We start from the raw sequence: 16,292 nt of genomic DNA on the forward strand, positions 1-16,292 counted from the left end.
AAATTTAACAGGACAAAGCACACTCGTGGCACCCGCTGCCCCCCGTTTCTCAAAATTTAACAGGACAAAGCACACTCGCGGCACCCGCTGCCCCCCCTTCTCAAAATTTCACAGGACAAAGCACACTCGCGGCACCCGCTACCCCCCCTTCTCAAAATTTCACAGGACAAAGCACACTCGCGGCACCCGCTGCCCCCCTTCTCAAAATTTCACAGGACAAAGCACACTCGCGGCACCCGCTGCCCCCCCCACCCCCGCTTCTCAAAATTTGGAAAGAAGAAGCACACTCGCGGCACCCGCTGTTCCCCCCCTTCTCAAAATTTGTAAAGAAGAAGCACACCCGCGGCACCCGCTGTTCCCCCCCCGCTTCTCAAAATTTCTAAATAAGAGCCTCACTCGCGGCACCCGTGGAAATCCAGGAAGTCAGACAGTCTGGCTTCATATGCCCACACTTAAGATGGCCACGGCCTAATGCTAGTTTATAAAGTGTCTAAATGCTGTAACAACATAACAGAACGGACCTTAGATTACAGACTAACTTTACTAGAATACATTAAGCTTGTGTATTACAGGGGTATTTATATTTAAAAAGTGAAATTGTGGCCGGAACTCCACTTTAACCACTTGCCACCCGCCAATGACAGATTGACGGCGGCAAAGTGGTTGTAGAATCCTGACTGGACATCATATGACGTCCTTAGGATTCTATGCCGCTGCGCGCCCCCGGGGGCGCGCATCGCGGCGATCGTTGTTGCGGGGTGTCAGTCTGACACCCCGCAACACCGATCTCGGTAAAGAGTCTCTCACGGAGACTCTTTACCACGTGATCAGCCGTGTCGAATCACGGCTGATCACAATGTAAACAGGAAGAGCCATCGATGGCTCTTCCTCACTCGCGTCTGACAGACACGAGTAGAAGAGAGCCGATCGGCGGCTCTCCCGACAGGGGGGGGTTCGCGCTGATTGTTTATCAGCGCAGCCCCCCCTCGGATCGCCACATGGACCACCAGGGATGTCCACCCTGGACCACCAGGGAAGGGCAGATAAAAAAAAAAAAAAAGCTAAAAAAAAAAAAAAAAAAAAGGCTGTAAAAAAAAAAAAAAAAAAAAGGCTGTAAAAAAAAAGCATTTAAAAAAAAAAAGATGCAAATCAGTGCCCACAAATGCCCACTGATTGGCAACATAGGTAAATCAGTGTCGCCCCAGTGTCCATCAGTGCCACCCCACATTGTCCATCAGTGCCACTCTACAGTGTCCATCAGTGCCACTCCACAGTGCCCATCCATGCCCAGTGCCCACCTATCAGTGCCCATCTGTGCCACCCATAAGTAGCCATCAGTGCCGCCCATGAGTGCCCATCTGTGCCGCCTATGAGTGCCCATCAGTGCCGCCCATGAGTGCCCATCAGTGCCGCCTATGTGTGCCCATCAGTGCCGCCTATGTGTGCCCATCAGTGCCGCATACAAGCGCCGCCAATCAGTGCCACCTCAACTGTGCCCGTCAGTACTACCTCATCGATGTCCATCAGTGCCATCTCATCGGTGCCCATCAGTGCCGCCATATCAGTGCCCGTAATTGAAAGAGAAAACTTACTTATTTACAAAAAAATTAACAGAAAAAAATAAAAACGTATTTTTTTTAGTTGTTGCGCAAAAAAAAAAATCGCAGAGGTGATCAAATACCACCAAAAGAAAGCTCTATTTGTGGGAAAAAAAGGACGCCAATTTTGTTTGGGTACAGTGTAGCATGACCGCGCAATTGCCATTCAAAGTGCGACAGTGCTGAAAGCTGAAAATTGGCTTGGGCGGGAAGGTGTATACGTGCCCTGTATGGAAGTGGTTAAGCCTCGTACACATGACCGTTTTCCTCGACAGAATCCATCAAGAGACTTGGTGGCAGAGGTTTTTGTCGAGGAAAACAGTCGTGTGTATGCTTTTCATCAAGAAAACTGTCGAGGAACTCGACGAGGAAAAAGGAGTTCTCTTTTTTCCTCGATGGGAGTCTCAATTTCCTCGTCGTGTTCCTCGTCGGGCTGGTTTTCGATGAGAAACATGTTCGTGTGTATGCTTAGAAACCTGCGCATGCTCAGAATAAAGTATTAAACGGGAACGCACCTTCGGTAAAAGTAGCGTTCGTTATGGAGATAGCACATTCATCACGCTGTAACAGACTGAAAAGCGCGAATCGTCTCTCACCAAACTTTTACTTAACACGCAGTAACATGAGATTAGCAAAAGCAGCCCCAAGGGTTGTGCCAGTGGAATCGAACTTCCCCTGCCATTGTATGTGTTGTACGTCACCGCGTTTGAGAACGAGGAGATTTTGTCTTGACTGTGTGTACGCAAAGCAAGCTTGTCGAATTCCTCGACAAGCCTAACAAGGAACTCGTCGAGGAAAACGATGTGTCTTTTCCGACGAGTTCCTCGGTCGTGTGTACGAGGCCTCAAAGGTGCCAGATTTAAAAAAGTTAAAATGTTCAAAACAGTCAAACTTGGTGTTTTGAATGCTTTTAAGTGAAAAAGAGAGATTTGGGGTGTTTTAGACCCCAGATCTCTCCAAAACAATACCTGACATGTTACTATTGCTTTTACAAGGGATGTTTACTTTACTTCCAACAGAAATAAAAGTGACCGTTTTTTTAAGGAAATTAAAGACATAATTTAAAGAAAATAAATAAGAAAAATAAATAAGAAAAAAAAAAACAATTAAAGCGCCCCATCCCTCCATGCTCGCTCGCAGAAGCAAATGCATACGCAAATGCATGCGTAAAAAAAACAATTTCATGTAGCGTGATTCCTCTAGGTTGTCAGCGACACCCAAGAGAAATATAAGGGGAACTATATATTTTTTTGTGACAATTAGGCCTCTTTCACACTGGGGCGGGAGCCGCGGTGGCGGTCTAGCGCCGCTAAAAATAGCGGCGCCATACGGTCGGATTTGCCGCGAGATTCGGCCGCTATCGGTGCGGTATTAACCCCCGCTAGCGGCCGATAAAGGGTTAATAACGCCCGCAATGCGCTTCTGCAGAGGCGCATTGCGGGCGGTATTGCCGCGGTTTTCCATTGTGTTAAACAGGAAGGAGCGGTGAAGGAGCGGTATACACACCGCTCCTCTCACCACTCCAAGGATGCTGCTGACAGGAGATTTTTTTCTCTCCTGCCAGCGCATCGCCTTAGTGTGAAAGCCCTCCGGCTTTCACATTGAGGTTGCTGGGCAGGAGTTTTTCAGGCTGTATAGCAGCGCTATTTTTAGCGCTGTACCACCTGAAAAACTCCTCAGTGTGAAAGGGGTCTTAGTGAAGAGTAAATTTGGAGAACTGTTTATTCATCACTTTTATGTTGGAGAGGATTTTAGGAAACCAACACAAGTCATGTTTCTCCATCCATGCCGAATTTGGAAAGAATTTATTTGCAAATTATGGTGGAACATAAGTATTTGGTGAATATCAAAAGTTCATCTCAATACTTTGTTATATATCCTTTGTTGGCAATGACAGAGGTCAAACGTTTTCTGCAAGTCTTCACAAGGTTGTCACACACTGTTGCTGGTATGTTGGCCCAGATCTCCTCCCTGCAGATCTCCTCTAGAGCAATGATGTTTTGGGGCTGTCGCTGGGCAACACAGACTTTCAACTCCATCCAAAGGTTTTCTATGGGGTTGAGATTTGGAGACTGACTAGGCCACTTCAGGACCTTGAAATGCTTCTTACGAAGCCACTCCTTCGTTGCCCGGGTGGTGTGTTTGGGATCATTGTCATGCTGAAAGACCCAGCCACCCATCTTCAAGGCCCTTGCTAATGGGAGGAGGTTTGCACTCAAAATCTCACGATACATGGCCCCATTCATTCTTTCATGTACACGGATCAGTCGTCCTGTTCCCTTTGCAGAAAAACAGCCACAAAGCATGATGTTGCCACCCAAATTATTCACAGTAGGTATGGTGTTCTTTGGTTGCAACTCAGCATTCTCTCTTCTCCAAACATGACGAGTTGTGTTTCTACCAAACAGTTCTACTTTGGTTTCATCTGACCATATGACATTCTCCCAATCCTCTGTTGGATCATCCAATTGCTCTCTAGCAAACCTTAGATGATCCTGGACATGGACTGGCTTAAGCAGGGGGACATGTCTGTCACTGCAGTCCCTGGCGGTGTAGTGTGTTACTGATGGTAGCCTTTGTTACATTGGTCCCAGCTCTCTGCAGGTCATTCACTAGGTCCCCCCGTGTGCTTCTTTGATTTTTGCTCACGGTTCTTGTGATCATTTTGACCCCACGGGGTGAGATCTTGCGTGGAGCCCTAGATCGAGGGATATTATCAGTGGTCTTGTATGTCTTCCATTTTCGAATTATTACTCCCACAGTCGATTTCTTCACACCAAGCTGCTTGCCTATTGCAGATTGAGTCTTCCCAGCCTGGTGCAGGTCTACAATTTTGTTTCTGGTGTCCTTCGACAGTTCTCTGGTCTTCACCATAGTGGAGTTTGGAGTGTGACTGTTTGAGGTTGTGGACAGGTGTCTTTTATACTGATAACAAGTTCAAACGGGTGCTATTAATACCGGTAATGAGTGGAGGACAGAGGCGCCTCTTATAGAAGAAGATACAGGTCTGTGAGTGGCAGAAATCTTGCTTGTTTGTAGAGGAGACCAAATACTTATTTTCCACCATAATTTGCAAAAAAAATCTTTCCAAATCAGACAATGTGATTGTCTGGATTTGTTTCCACATTTTGTCTCTCATAGTTGAGGTATACCTATGATGACAATTACAGGCCTCTCTCATCTTTATAAGTGGGAGAACTTGCACAATTGGTCGGGACTAAATACTTTTTTGCCCCACTGTAGAGAATTGGTTGATTTTATTGGTAAAATTCTATTCCAAAACTATGACCAATAGTATGAAGTCCTCACATCCTTTGTGGCCTTAATTGCCTCTCCTCAATTGGTGAAGACTGTGGGAAAATGGGGCCTATTCAACCCATTTCCCTCTACTCTCTCTAGGAGAACATAGGCCAGGCTCTGTGTTACCCCTGGAATGTTATTGGTAAAATTCTATTCCAAAACTATGACCAATAACATGAAGTCCTCACATCCTTTGTGGCCTTAATTGCCTCTCCTCAATTGGTGAAGACTGTGGGAAATGGGGCCTATTCAACCCATTTCCCTCTACTCTCTCTAGGAGAACATAGACCAGTCTCTGTGTTACCCCGGAATGGGAGATGCAACCATATTCCAATTTTTGGGGCCTAGGTGGGTCTCTTCTCTGGCAGAATATATTTCATCACCTAATATGTCCTCCAACTGACCTTCACGGCCTAAGAACAGGTTTTCTTTCTCTTCAGGGTAGATGACTCCAATCAGAGAACAGAACTTATGATACTATACTACAAAGAAAATACATTAAGCACAAACAATGGAAATAACTTACCTTTCCCTGTTTCCAATAGGATACTTTTGCAGTCCTATCTGTCTTGCTATTACTAAAATCACTGGTGAATTCAACCAATGTCATTTTGATTTCCCAGTCATTTGTATCAGTATCAAAAATCACCATGTTTGCTAGCGTAAACACACTAGGTAATTCTCCTCTCTCATTGAAAATTACGTCTTGTCTGTGGGAGTTCTTGAACTGAACCGTCCGGACGTATCTGTGCAGCTTTTAGAGGAAAAATACATAACTTATAAAGTAATTCTTCCAAATTCACCAACTCACATTTGTCTACGACGTTCATTAGGATGAAAACGTACTGTAACGAGACCCTTGCTCGCTCGGTTCCACTCTCCCGACACTCCTCTGCTACTATTGGATCAGATTGCAGATCGCAATGTCTGATGGTTCGGCCATCTGATGCTCCGGGATCCGAACTACAGCTATGTGCCGTTCGGAATCCATTTGTGATAGCTCAGAACAAACACCAGGCAGGCTGTATGTAATTTGCAAACAGGAATCTCTTTTGTTGGATGCACACACACTTTTATACAGAGCAGTTTGAACACCCTGCCCCCAACAACTACTTTCCTATTGGTCAATTATAAAGTACATTGTAGTTCTCAATTAGGTCCTCTTGGCCATGCAAATGAGGACTTGAAACAGGGTCAGCAGGGATTGGTCCGATAGCTTGAATAGGAGGACTGATATGTGTAATGACACAGAAGCCCCAGGGGGTAATTAAAGTACATAACAGCCAAACACAGAACAATGTTTTTCTTCCAGACCATGGAGCCGTCTGTAGGCGGGGCGGGGGGAGGGGGGGTTTAGCCTTAAGACAGGGCAGAAGACCCCCCACTGCGTAACTGATTCAAAGGAGAAATACTTCAGTATTCCAAGGTTCATGACAATACTTCCCCCTGGGAAATAGTACAAAAGCCACAGTGGGACCCCGAACGGGTCAACTTGTGAATGTTGAAAAAGTAGTCTTAAGGTTCCAGGTCCATCTACAGGGATAACCCATCCGCATTCCCGCTTTGAGGCCCTGTCCCACAATCGGAAGGCAAGAGGCTCGCATTCAGTTCTCTCCAAAAGCCTCTGTCCCGGCTAGGTCTGTCACACATACATTGGGAGGTAGGAGAAGCGGTGACGTCAACACGCTGGGATGCCAGACATTGTTCAGATCGATATGTCTGTTTTATCTTCCTTCCTTGTGAGTATAATTATTTTTTAATAAAATCGATTTCCATGGATTTTGCACAATGAGATTTTCCTTCCTTTCCCTATGTGAATTATGCTTCATTTACTGGAGTGATTATATGGTGTTGGCTTGAGGAGATGTGGCGAAATCATCCTTGCTAGTGTCTGGATCTGCCAATGAAGTGCCATTCTATGCCTGAGGGGGCTTGCTTGTCAAAAGGTTTTTTTCTGACCTGTAAGGGTCAGACTCTCTGGTAAGAGGTGAATCCTCTATGTTTGCAGTGGAGCACATTGTGGTGATTATTCAGTTTATGACCCTATCCGGAATGAATTACACATTATAAACCAATTGGTTGTTGGGACTCTTCCTGATCACACTATATGGCTCTACGGCAGGGGTCCTCAAACTATGGCCCTCCAGTTGTTCAGGAACTACAATTCCCCCAATGCCTAGTCATGTCTGTGAATGTCAGAGTTTTACAATGCCTCATGGGACTTGTAGTTCCCGCAACAGCTGGAGGGCCGTAGTTTGAAGATCCCTGCTCTATGGGGCTTTGCACAATGTATTTCTATATTAGCACGGATTCACATATATGCTATATATAAGAACTTTTTCTTTGCTGGAGTCATTTATATGTTGTAGGACATTTTTTTTATAGTTGCACTTTATTGTGTGGTGTCCCAGTACAGGTATTTGCTGTAGGCCCTGTCAGATTGAGGCCCTCGGCTTGTGGGGTCTCCCCTGCAGGGACTCAGCTAGTCATGATGTGATTTACACTGTTATGGTTGATAATACGTTTATTAGGTGTGTAAAGCTTTAAGAGGTTTAGTCAGCCATCTCATGTTCAGTCAGAGTGTATTAGAGTCAGGAGGACTAAGTGCTAGACAAGACCTTACTGTGTTGTGTTATACTTTAACTTGTAACAAACTCTGAATGTAAGTTCCAAGGGGAATACAGGTCAGTCTCTATGATCCACAGCTCTCAACCAATGGGCTTCAGTCTCATCAGGCCCTTATAAGGGATTGTACTTCATGTTTAAGTCAGTCTAGTGCTTCACACAGTTCCTGGCAGAGCAGAGCAAAACACAGTCAGAGGAGAAGCAGTGCAGGCCAGAGGCCTCCAGTTCAGGAGAAAGTACAGCAAAGCGTGGAGTATCCCTAAACACTACAGAACCAGTACTTCAGCTCATTTATCGGATCAATCCGTTATTCCGGCGAAAAGCCTCAAGTCTACCGACACTTCAGTAAGTGTATCTATTTTTCAGCCTAGTTAAGCATAGGCCCTGAATTACTAATCCGGCCTCAGCAGCCGAGTATATATATATGATCAGCCAAGCTCAAGCATTATCAGCTGTGTGATCCTCTAGAGACTGTCTGCAGAACCTTTGTGACACTCTGTTTAAAAGCTGTGAAGATTTTGACACCTGCCTTCATGCCAGTAAAGCCTGTTGTGGACTGTGTTATTACCATCCTAACTAGCGGGGATACGGAGGCCCCCGGAGCTGTAGTTTCCCGGGGTATACCAAGACTACAGTGGCGTCACGTGACAGAGAGGGTTAATACCATCTGGCCCTCACTAAGGGTTAATACCACCTGACCCTGGGCTCCTAGCCCCAAGAACCAAGTAGCTAACCATCAAGCGCATGTGTGTGGCCGTGGGGCTCACCCTCCCCAGTCACCACATCGTTTTCTGGCATCACAAACAGGATACGGGTGTACGCCTTAACCATTCAGCCACTAAAGCAAGTCCCCCCCCCCCAGAATCTGAACTGTGTCATTGAAAGTAATTTACTCAGCGAGGCGCATATACAAGTGGTGGGGGAGGTGAAGGAAAGACTGTTAGCTGCCATTGTTAAGTGGAGAAAGTCTGTACCTGAAGGGGTTAAATTGTTTCCAGCATTTCCCGCGCGCGGAAGCGGTCGCAGCTCCGCCCAGTCAAGCCCCAGCGGTGACGCCTCTTCAGTGTGCAAGCCGGAACTAGAGAATCCACTCTGTGTTGCATGGAGGAAACAATTGCTGACCGGACCAAAAAAGGAAGTTGCCGGGCGCAGCCATAGCAACGTGTCCGGCAATAAAAGACAGCGCACTCAAAGACAGCGCACTCAAAGACGTCGCACTCAAAGACAGCGCTCTCAAAGACAGCACTCTCAAAGTTTCTTAAAGTGACAGCGCACTCAAAGACATCGCACTCAAAGGACAGCGCTCTCAAAGTTTCTTAAAGTGACAGCGCACTCAAACAAGGCTACAACATGTTAGCCCCAAGATCACCAGATGCAGGTGATGTACCAGATCCTCTTGCGGCTCCTGCACAAGCTACCCCTCCGGGATCACCTCCAGTACGACGTCATGACAGTGGGGCCCCCCCATTCTACCTGGGGAAGCCTGTGTTGCCTAACTACAGAGGGGATCCCTTTTCCCTCAAGGATTTCCAGGAGAGCTTCCAAAGCATTTTCTCTCTCTACTCTCTCCCCCCTAACCAACAGGTGCTGTTGCTCATGGGACAGTTGCAGGGACCTGCATGTGAGGAAGTCCGTACCTGGCCCACTTCTGAGAAGACTACAGTAGATCAGATCTTCGAGGGATTACATCAGGTATCTGAGTCCCACTCACCCTCAGAGGTCCGCCTCAGGCTGTACGAGAGGCGACAAAAGCCGGGGGAAACACTAAGGGAATATGCAGTAGCCTTGCAGAATGCCCTGGAGGCAGTCCAGAAACTGGACAATATCACCCCTGACCAGGGTAACAGACTATTGATGGATAGATTCATAGAAGGGGTCCAAAATAAATGGGACAAGGCGCAATTAAAGATGTTAGCTGTACAGAACCCCAATATGTCTTTCTCTGCCTTTAAACGCCTAGCCCTTCAAGTTATAGAGCAGGGGGCAAGCCCTGAGGAGCATCCTGACCCTAAAACGGGACCCATGGGTGCAGCGGCGTGCCCTGCACCACTGTTACCACCAGCCCCCGCACTCGTGGCTGTCACCCCGGCCTCCACTACAATTACTGAGATTCAAGAGGTTAGACAAGATATTGCCCAGCTTACCCAAGTGGTAAGGGAGTTGGCTAATCACACCACTCGGGTACTTAGAGAGCCTCCAGAGACTAAGAGACCTACTCCTGCCCCTCCTTCCCGTTCTAGCGGGCCTCGCTCGGGACCTTCTAGTAGGCCTTACTGTGATTTCTGTGACAAACCCGGTCATTGGAAGATGCAATGCTGGGCTTTAAACGGGCGTCCCCTGAGGTCGAGGACCGGCCCTCAGGAAAACGAATCACAGGTCCAGCAGAAGAGCCAATATACTCAAGACAGTCCTTATACATTGCATCCTGCCCCTATGTAAATGTTACCATAGATGGTGTCCAACTGCGGGCCCTGATTGATACAGGCTCGCAGGTGTCTACCATCTCTAAGGGCCTATTCTATAGGTACTGGAATGTTGATTCATTGTGTGAACCAGGTGATATGGATTTTAGCGTCATGGCAGGGGACGGGAAACCAATTCCCAGACATGGGTACTGGGAGCCCACTATTCAGCTGAGAGGTCACACACTTAGAGGTCAAGGTATAATTGTCACTAATGTCACGGTACCAGGGGCCACAGAGTTTATATTGGGGATGAATATAATGAGACATTGCTTCAGTGATATTTTGGATGCCTTGCATGCCTCTCTCCCCCACGTCTCCCTCAGGTCAGAGGACTGCGCAACACCATCTCAAAATTCTGAAAGCAGAACAGAAGTTCGCGAACCGGAGAGGAGAAATCTGTAAAGTTCGGATCCAAGACATGAGGTCGGTGACCCTGCAGCCGAACACAGAGACAATTTTGTGGTGTCGGGCGCGCCCTGGTGTAAGGAATCAGGACTATCAGGCCTTACTGGAGCCCATACAATCTGAAGATTTTCCTTTGGTCTGAGCTGCAAGGAGCCTAGTGACGGTGGTGAATGGACGGGTCCCAGTCCGCCTAGTTAATTTGTCCGGCGTAGCCACCACCCTACCAAAGTACACTCCAGTGGCCCAACTTGTTTTCTTGGACTCCAGTGACATACTCTCTTCACGGAAGGCGGCCCAACAGCTGAGTGCCCAAACCGTGTCAGGGGCTACCGAAAATTCTCCAGAACCTTGGTGGCGCCAACTGCAAATAGGAGGATCTCTCACCCCACCAGAACAAGTCGAAGGGGTCATCGAGGTGGTGAAGGAGTGCCAGAGTGCCTTCAGCAAACACCCAACCGATTTTGGAAAAACCTCCATGATTAAGCATCGAATCCTGACCGGTGATAAACCCCCCATCAAGGAAAGGCATCGGCCTGTGGCACCAGGCATGTACCAAACCGTCAAGAAACTGTTAACCGACATGAAGGAGGCGGATGTAATACAAGAGAGCCAGAGTCCCTGGGCAGCACCCATGGTGTTAGTTAAGAAGAAGGATGGGACCATCCGTTTCTGTGTTGATTACAGGAAATTGAACGACATCAACCATGAAGACGCATACCCTCTCCCCCGGATTGAGGAGTCACTCACCGCGCTGGGTTCTGCGGCCTACTTCTCTACATTGGATCTGACCAGCGGATACTGGCAGGTGCCCATGGCCATCGAAGACAGGGAGAAAACAGCCTTTGTCACCCCCATGGGTCTTTTCGAATTTAAAAGTATGGCCTTTGGGCTGTGCAATGCCCCAGCTACCTTTCAACGGTTGATGGAGAGATGTCTGGGACACCTTAACTTCCAGAGTGTCCTACTCTACCTGGATGACGTGATTGTGTATTCCAAATCCTATCAGGAACATTTGACTCACCTGTCCGACGTCTTCCAAGTACTGATCCAGCATGGTCTGAAAGTCAAACCCTCCAAGTGCCACCTACTCAAGCCACAAGTACATTACCTGGGCCATGTCGTCAGTGCCGAAGGGGTCCAACCTGATCCAGCTAAAGTCGAAGTTGTCAAGAATTGGCCTATCCCATGCACCGTTAAGGATATTCAGAGCTTCTTAGGATTTGCAGGATATTACCGCCGATTTATTCCTCATTTTGCACAAATTGCCGAGCCATTGACCTCTCTCCTGCGAGGCATGGCGAAGGGGAACTATAATGGCAAGCTGCCTGTGGAATGGGCCAAAGAGCAAGAGGTGGCCTTCCTAGCTCCTAGCCCCAAGAACCAAGTAGCTAACCATCAAGCGCATGTGTGTGGCCGTGGGGCTCACCCTCCCCGGTCACCACAATTGCACTATTGCACTTTAATGATACGGTATACAGTGATTAGCTGATGTAATATTTACTATATGATTTATGGATAGCGCATTCGTTATTTATCTACCAATCACATTTGTCATAACCACTAAGAGCATACAAATAAGATACAAAATAGAACAATATTAATGTGCTAAAATAGTGATATACGGCAAAATTGTGCCTGTTCATTGAATCAGATGCATCAGGAAGTGCATGTTGGCTCATTGGCAGCAGATGCAGATGTGCATGGTAATAGAGTAACAAGGAGTGTGATTTTTTTGCTGTGCAATGGCAGTGAGTGCCAAAGTGTATGGCCTTGTACACACAACCATTTTCCTCGATAGAATCTATCAAGATACTTGGTGGCAGAGCTTTTTTGGCGAGGAAAACGGTCGTGTGTACGTTTTTCATCGAGGAAACTCTTGAGGAACTCGACGAGGAAAAAAGAGAACAAGTTCTCTTTTTCTCGACGGGAGTCTCAATTTCTTCGTCGTGTTCCTCGTCTGGCTGGTTTTCGACGAGAAACATGTTCGTGTGTATGCTAAGAAACCCGCGCATGCTCAGAATAAAGTATGAGACGGGAGCGCACCTTCGGTAAAAGTAGCATTTGTAATGGAGATAGCACATTCGTCACGCTGTAACAGACTGAAAAGTGCAAATCGTCTCTTACCAAACTTTTACTTAACACGCAGTAACATGAGATTATCAAAAGCAGCCCCAAGGGTTGTGCCAGTGGAATCGAACTTCCCCTGCCATTGTATGTGTTGTACGTCACCGCTTTTGAGAACGAGGAGATTTTGTCTTGACCGTGTGTATGCAAAGCAAGATTGTCGACTTCCTCGACAAGCCTAACAAGGAACTCGTCGATGAAAACGATGTGTCTTTTCCGAGGAGTTCCTCAGTCGTGTGTACGAGGCCTATGTCTTTGCAGTGACATCGAGTTCAGAAGGGTCTGTTGGTGCAATGCTGGTGGGTGCAAAACTTCCTGTCGCTTTAGAAGCGTGCATTGGCTCAGTGGCAGCAGTTCTCAGTGGCAGTGTTCTTTGGTGCAGTGATGATGGAAACAGAAGTGTGTTTTGGTGACATTTGCCTAGTGGGTCAGGGGATTCCAGATGGCTTTTCCTAAGAAGAGCGGTGACTATGGTCCAGGCAGACGGCGGCCGCCGCTTACCTCCCGCTCTGCAGCCATGCCTAAAGCAGGGTCAGTGGCAGCAGACTAGGACGTGCAGAAGAAGGCGGGAGAGATGGCTCTTGTGACACACAGGAAGCGCCTGCAGGGGACAAATGTAGAAGAATACATATTGGCCTAAATTGATGAAGAATTATTATTATTTTTTTACATTTTTGGAGGGATATTTATTATAGCAAAAAGTAACAAAAGGTGATAAAATACCACCAAAGGAAAGCTCTATTTGTGGGGGAAAAAAAGACATAAAGTTTATTTGGGTACGTCATCGCACGACCGCGCAATTGTCAGTTAAAACGACACAGTGCCGTATCGCAAAAAAATGGCCTGATCATTAAGGAGGAAAATCTTCAAGTCCTCAAGTAGTTAAAGTAAAACTATAGATACATTTTTTTTTTATCATTTTGGATAAAACAAGGGAGGATTATAACCCAAGTCAGATTATTTTTCACCATCTGTGTCCCATTGCGGAGATTTCCCTTCACTTCAGCGCCTTGTGCACGTAAACAATTTATAGACTATTTTCATAACATGACTTTTTGATTGCTTTTCTTTGATTCTATTGGAGGATCATAATTTCAGTTTTTCTTTTGAACTGTAGGCATATAGGCCCAGATTCTCAAAGGAAATATGACGGCGTATCTCCAGATTATCTCTGAGTCTGAGCGGTCGTATTTATGCGCCTGATTCTTAGAATCAGTTACGCATAGATTTCTATTAGATCCGACCGGCGTAAGTCTCTTACGCCGTTGGATCTTAACTGCATATTTACGCTGGCCGCTAGGGGCGTGTACGCTGATTTACGCCTAGAAATATGTAAATCAGCTAGATACGCAAATTCACAAACGTACGCCCAGCCGACGCAGTACAGATATGCCGTTTACGTTAAGCTTTTCCCGACGTAAAGTTACCCCTGCTATATGGTGGCGTACATGCAGCGTACCAATGTTAAGTATGGATGTCGTTCCCGCGTCAAATTTTGAAAAATGTACGTCGTTTGCGTAAGTCGTCCGGGAATGGGGCTGGACGTCATTTACGTTCACGTCGAAACCAATACGTTCTTGTGGCGTACTTTGGAGCAATGCACACTGGGATATTCCACGGACGGCGCATGCGCCGTTCGTGAAAAAACGTCAATCACGTCGGGTCACAAGTTATTTACATAAAACACGCCCCCCTGTTCCACATTTGAATTAGGCGGGCTTACGCCGGCCTATTTACGCTACGCCGCCGCAACTTACGGAGCAAGTGCTTTGACAATACTGCACTTGCCCGTCTAAGTTGCGGAGGCGTAGCGTAAATAGGATACGCTACGCCGGAACAAAGATACGCTATTCTACGAGAATCTGGCCCATATTGTTTTGTGTTTTACTATTTAGTACACTTGTCTGTGCCAGTGTCTCAGTATCTCTACTTCTAACCAGAATATATTATAGACACAACATCTAGTGGAAAAGATAAACCAAGAAATATATTTACCTTTTTCCTTATTCCATAATTTCCAGATTTATTTCTTCTTAGTCTCATATTGTTCAAAGCGTGAGCCAGAGCGTATACCGCAATGTAGATGAAATAAAATTTTCCATCACCCCTCCTCGTAAAGCGATATCCCAATGATTCTGGCCCGGTGCAGGTGATGTTACAGACACCAGATAGAAATACATTATTTTTATGTATATTTGAAGAAGGACAATTAAACTTACTTATCCAAATATCTTCCAGCAATGGATCGTCTGGCCGTTTGGATGGATGTACATTGCACATAAAATCATCAAATCCAGGAATGTAATACAGAGGAAATATCGCTACAATGCTGCAATTAAATGTTTCTTTCAGGCTGATCTCTGGATATCCAAGAACATTCCATGACGGATTGACAATTAATGTCATATTTTGTCTGAGAACTTTTGATTCTTTCGAAAACAAGATATATTCATATATAAAATGGCCGCATACTATCACGACATCCGTAGTTGACTTCTCAATAACCCTCACCCTTCTATTGGTAATTTCCACATCACTGGTCAGGTAAACGACAAATTCAATACAGATCCCGTGTCTGGTCATCTCTTTTCTCAGCTCCCGCAATTCTGTTTCTCCGGTTCCGTCACTCGATGTGATGATTCCAACCCAATTCCATCCAAACATTTTCAGGAATTCTATAACCTCTGCATACCAAAGCCAGTTGCTTGCAACGGTGCGGTAAAAATTTGGGAATTTTTCTCTGTCACTCAGGAGAGGGTCGGTGACTCGATGGCTGATCTGACGAAACAAAATGTACGGCATTTGCTGGCATATAAGGCAACTAGGCGTATAAGACGACTCCCTAATTTTCCAGTTAAAATGTTGGTTTTGGGATATACTCACCATATAAGATGACCCCTCACTGTGTCATTGCCTCACCTCACCGTGCCATTGCCTCACCTCACCGTGCCATTGCCTCACCTCACTGTGCCATTGCCTCACCTCACCATTGCCTCACCTCACCTCAATGTGCCATTGCCTCACCTCACAGTGCCACTGCCTCACCTCACTGTGCCATTGCCTTGCCTCACCTCACCTCACCATTGCCTCACCTCACCTCACTGTGCCATTGCCTTGCCTCACCTCACCTCACCATTGCCTCACCACACCTCACTGTGCCATTGCCTCACCTCACCTCACTGTGCCATTGCCTCACCTCACCATGCCATTGCCTCACCTCACCGTGCCATTGCCTCACCTCACCGTGCCACACCTCACTGTGCCATTGCCTCACCTCACCTCACTGTGCCATTGCCTCACCTCACTGTGCCATTGCCTCACTGTGCCATTGCCTCACCGTGCCATTGCCGATCCTCATTACTTGCCTGGCAGAGTGAGTCAGACTGCAGGCATCCATTTTTAAAAGCCGCACCTCTTCCTTGTGCTGTTCCCTGATGGGCGGAACAGTCATTTTCCCAGCAGAGCCTGTGTTCAGTGTTCCGCCTATCACAGACGTCCTCTCGTCCGAGGCTGAGGACGAGACGACGTCCGTGATAGGCGGATCATTGAGCCTATCACGGAACAGCACAAGGAGGAGGTGCGGCTTTTAAAAAATGGACACCTGCACATCTGCATTTGGCGTATAAGACGACCCCCGATTTTTGAGCCAAATTTTTAGGTATAAAAGGTCGTCTTATACGCCGGCAAATATGGTAGGAGGAATATATTATTATTTTCACATATTTGGTCAACAACGTCACCCAGGTACACCCTGGCCCTTCATTTAAATTTAGCT

At 46.7% G+C, this 16,292-nt stretch overlaps 1 protein-coding gene across 1 annotated transcript in view; it reads right to left on the bottom strand.

Annotated features, from left to right (window-relative positions):
* LOC120935444 (vomeronasal type-2 receptor 26-like) overlaps positions 1–16,292 on the bottom strand; it is a 57,664-nt gene that overhangs the window by 15,530 nt on the left and 25,842 nt on the right. The window contains exons 3-5 of the mRNA XM_040347732.1: positions 14,513–15,295; positions 11,415–11,477; positions 5,425–5,652 (exon numbers count right to left, since the gene is read on the bottom strand). Coding sequence (XP_040203666.1) covers positions 5,425–5,652; positions 11,415–11,477; positions 14,513–15,295 — 1,074 coding nt within the window. The remainder of the gene's footprint in view (positions 1–5,424; positions 5,653–11,414; positions 11,478–14,512; positions 15,296–16,292) is intronic.

This window comes from Rana temporaria, chromosome 1, assembly GCF_905171775.1.
Source record: "Rana temporaria chromosome 1, aRanTem1.1, whole genome shotgun sequence".
Taxonomy (NCBI): domain Eukaryota; kingdom Metazoa; phylum Chordata; class Amphibia; order Anura; family Ranidae; genus Rana; species Rana temporaria.